The 3,218-nt window shown below is 60.9% G+C and overlaps 1 protein-coding gene across 1 annotated transcript in view; it reads right to left on the minus strand.

The window, feature by feature from the left end:
* CRMP1 (collapsin response mediator protein 1) overlaps window positions 1-3,218 on the minus strand; it is a 25,674-nt gene that overhangs the window by 4,850 nt on the left and 17,606 nt on the right. The window contains exons 9-10 of the mRNA XM_004715056.4: window positions 2,981-3,122; window positions 2,360-2,530 (exon numbers count right to left, since the gene is read on the minus strand). Coding sequence (XP_004715113.2) covers window positions 2,360-2,530; window positions 2,981-3,122 — 313 coding nt within the window. The remainder of the gene's footprint in view (window positions 1-2,359; window positions 2,531-2,980; window positions 3,123-3,218) is intronic.

Here is a 3,218-nt window from a genome sequence, read left to right on the forward strand (position 1 = left end):
GAAAACTGTATACCCTAGTTTGTCGTGCATTCTTTCCAAAAATCGGGACTTTTTTTAAAACACCATGGGACAAATTTTTAAAAATCGGGGACGTCTGGTCACCTTACGCCTGGCTACGCTGCCTGGCTTCCCATCTCTGGAGCTGGGTGCTCCGGCCCTCCCCTGCTGCTGGGCACTGTGGACAGGTGCTGACTCATTGAGCCTCGTGCAACAGAATGAAACACGCCTGGCCCTACACCGTCTTGACCACGGTGGCACTTGGAGTCACTGCTGCAGCCAGGGCATCTGTGAAGGCCTTCCTCTCAGCCCGGCGCTCTACCCCACATGACGTCCTTCTCCAGGGACTGGTCCCTCCTGGCAGCATGTCCCACGTCTGTGAGGTAGTGTCTCTCCTCCTGGTCTCCAAGGAGCCCTTGGCTGGACTGTGGTGGGGGCCTTGTTCCTTGCCAGCCAGTCCCCCGGGGCTCACAGCTCCTTGGACCCATCCCTGGGTCCATCTGGAAGGGTTTGCAAGGCCAGTCTTCTGCTCCGGAGCGACACTCCAAGCCACGCCCTCGGGGGTCCCCGTCAATAGCCAGAGGAGTGTCTTAAAATCATGTCCCGTCATGGTCTGACAAAGAGAGGAAAAGCAGGCCTCTATGCAGCCTCAGGCCCAGGCAGCACCGCAGCATGACCCACTGGCCAGGGCGCCCTCTGTGGGTAAAACCCTGTGTAATCTTCCCAGTGGGGAGCCTGCTCCTCAGAGTGCCATGCGCCCCAGGCACCCTTTGAACCATGCACTGTCTCCTACAGGCCTCAGACGCTGCTGACCTCTGTCCATTACTGACCTCCTCTGTCCCCCGCTGGCCTCCTGAGTCCCATGCTGGTCTACTCTGGGCCCCAAGGTGGGGGGAACAGCCCCTGGCCATGCTGTCTAACGGTGGCTGCACGGGCCCCCCCCAGGGAGCATTCCCTACTGCTCCCGGCCTGTGCCTCCACCTGCCAAGCTGGGGTGATTGGGCTTTTACAATGAATTAGAGACACTTGGAAGGCGGTCTGCTCTTCTAAAGAGGTGCAGCTTCAGAGGCTGGTGGTGGGTGCCAAGTGGTGAGGACCCTTGAATACTGAAGGGTCCGGCACTCTGTCTCAGGGGCTGCAGACTCCCTACTCTGCCCTCTGTGGGTGGTTTGACTGCCCGCACAAAGCGGTTTCTGTGGGTTTGATTGTAAGCCCTTGTCACTGGTCAGTTGGCCCACCCTCTGCTTTGGGGTCCGAGTTCTGTGATTTGCTTCGGTCGGGCTTCCCGCTGCAAAATAAGTATAGTTGCAAGTCCTCTTGTGGCTGTGTTGGTCCACATTGACACCCCACGCGGTGGTGGAGCCAGAACTCGCCTGAGGGGCAGGATGGCCACACGTCAGCTGCACAGGCAAGCTGTTCTGGGGAGCTAGCTGCATCGTGGGCCACGTGTTGGGCTGTTCACTACAAGATCACGGTCAAACCCACCAGCTGCTCTGCAGGAGAAAGGCGAGACTGCTTCAGGGACCCCGGGGTGGCTCTGTGGGCCCAGCCTCGCGTGTGGGGATGTGCCCTCAGCCCTCTCTTGTTCCAGTGCAGCACTGCTTCGAGGACTGCGGCCTTAGCATATGTTTGAGTCTCAAGGGCCGGGCGGCGTCCCAAGCATGTCCTCAGCCTACAGGGAACCCGCGCTCTGGTGAAGTCGCTGCAGGCTCCACCCCAAAGGCAAAGGCTCATCTAGAAAGAACGGCACCTCCTCTGAGCACCCTGCCTTTCTGAAGTCTTCTTCCGCTGGTCAGCCTTCGTGGAACAGGACTTCACCGTCTGCTTTTGTAAAGGTTCGTGTGTGGATTGCTGACCTGTCTTCCGCTTCTCCTGTGTCCGTGGTGGTTTTCAGAGCGACCACGTCTCCTCCAGGCCCTGACCACAAGCCGGCGGTGCTGGGTTAACGACCAGTCACTCGGGAGTGGGTGGGGCCTCATCCAAACGTGGACAGGGAGAGTCAGAGACTCACAGAGAAAGGGATCGAGAGGCCAGACAGAGAAAAGGTGGAGACAGAGATGCACAGGTAGAGACAAACAGAGATACAGAGATGGAGAGAGACAAAGCGGCTCAAACAGAGAGAGAAGACAGAGACAGAGATGTGGAGACAGAGAAGACAGACAGGCAGGCAGTCACACACACAGACTAAGAGAGGCGTCTGTGTGAGCTCAGGGGAGGAGCTGCCCCTGCCACCCACCTTCCTCCAGCTCCCCGCTCCCGCCCTCCCCCTGGGCAGGCTGAATGCCCGGCCAAAGGGCCCCAGCCAGTGTCCTGTTGGAGGGCTGGCGTGGGCAAAGTGGACCAGCTGGCCGCACAGACTCACCGACTTGTGGCTCTTGGCAGTGATGGTCTTGGCTCGGTCTGGGTCCCAGATGACCACATCGGCATCCGAGCCCACAGCCAGCCGCCCCTTCCGGGGGTACACGTTGAAGATCTTGGCTGCGTTGGTGCTAGTGACGGCCACAAACTGGTTCTCGTCCATCTTGCCGGAGGCCTAAGGCAGACCCACAGTGACCAGCCATGCACTCCTGGGCACGAGGGCAGGTCCAGGGCAGCTCCTCGGCCCGAGAGCCTGCTGAGGGCACGGAGCCCTAGGGGCTCCCGGGGCAGCAGAAAAGGAGAGCCCTGCTCAAGTGGGGGCTGGAGTCTAGCTGGGCAAGTGCTCCCGCGGCCACATGTGCAACCGTCAACTCCCCCAAACACAAGCGTGCACACGCACTGACCCCCGCGCGCGCACACGCACGCACGCACGCACGCAGCTTCGAGACTGTCCATGTGCTAATGTGGTGCTACCGCAGCAGGGGTGGCGGGGGCAGGGCTCTGGGTCTGCAGAGCTCTCAGGGACTCTCACCCCTTCCCAGGCTCCCGCCTCCTCCTGCGGGAAGGAGAGGGTGTGACAGCTCTGCCCAGCCCCTTGTGTGACTGCCCACAGGGTCACCCTTACCACCGCCTTGTCCCAGACGATGGCCATGCGCTCCTCGACCCCATTGACGCCCTCCGGAATCAGTGTGAAATTGTCCTTGCCCACGGCCTTCTGGGCGGTGCTGTAGGGGCAGTGGCCACTGCCCGTCACCTGCAGGTCACCGCTGGGAGAAGGGTGCAGGCTCAGAGCTGCCCTCACCTGGGCCCTGACTCCAGATCCAGCCCGGGGAGAGGACCCAGCCGGCTCAGGCATCAGGGCG

The sequence above is a fragment of the Echinops telfairi genome, unplaced genomic scaffold (assembly GCF_000313985.2).
Source record: "Echinops telfairi isolate 266 unplaced genomic scaffold, ASM31398v2 ScPeMD7_28;HRSCAF=97, whole genome shotgun sequence".
NCBI lineage: Eukaryota > Metazoa > Chordata > Mammalia > Afrosoricida > Tenrecidae > Echinops > Echinops telfairi.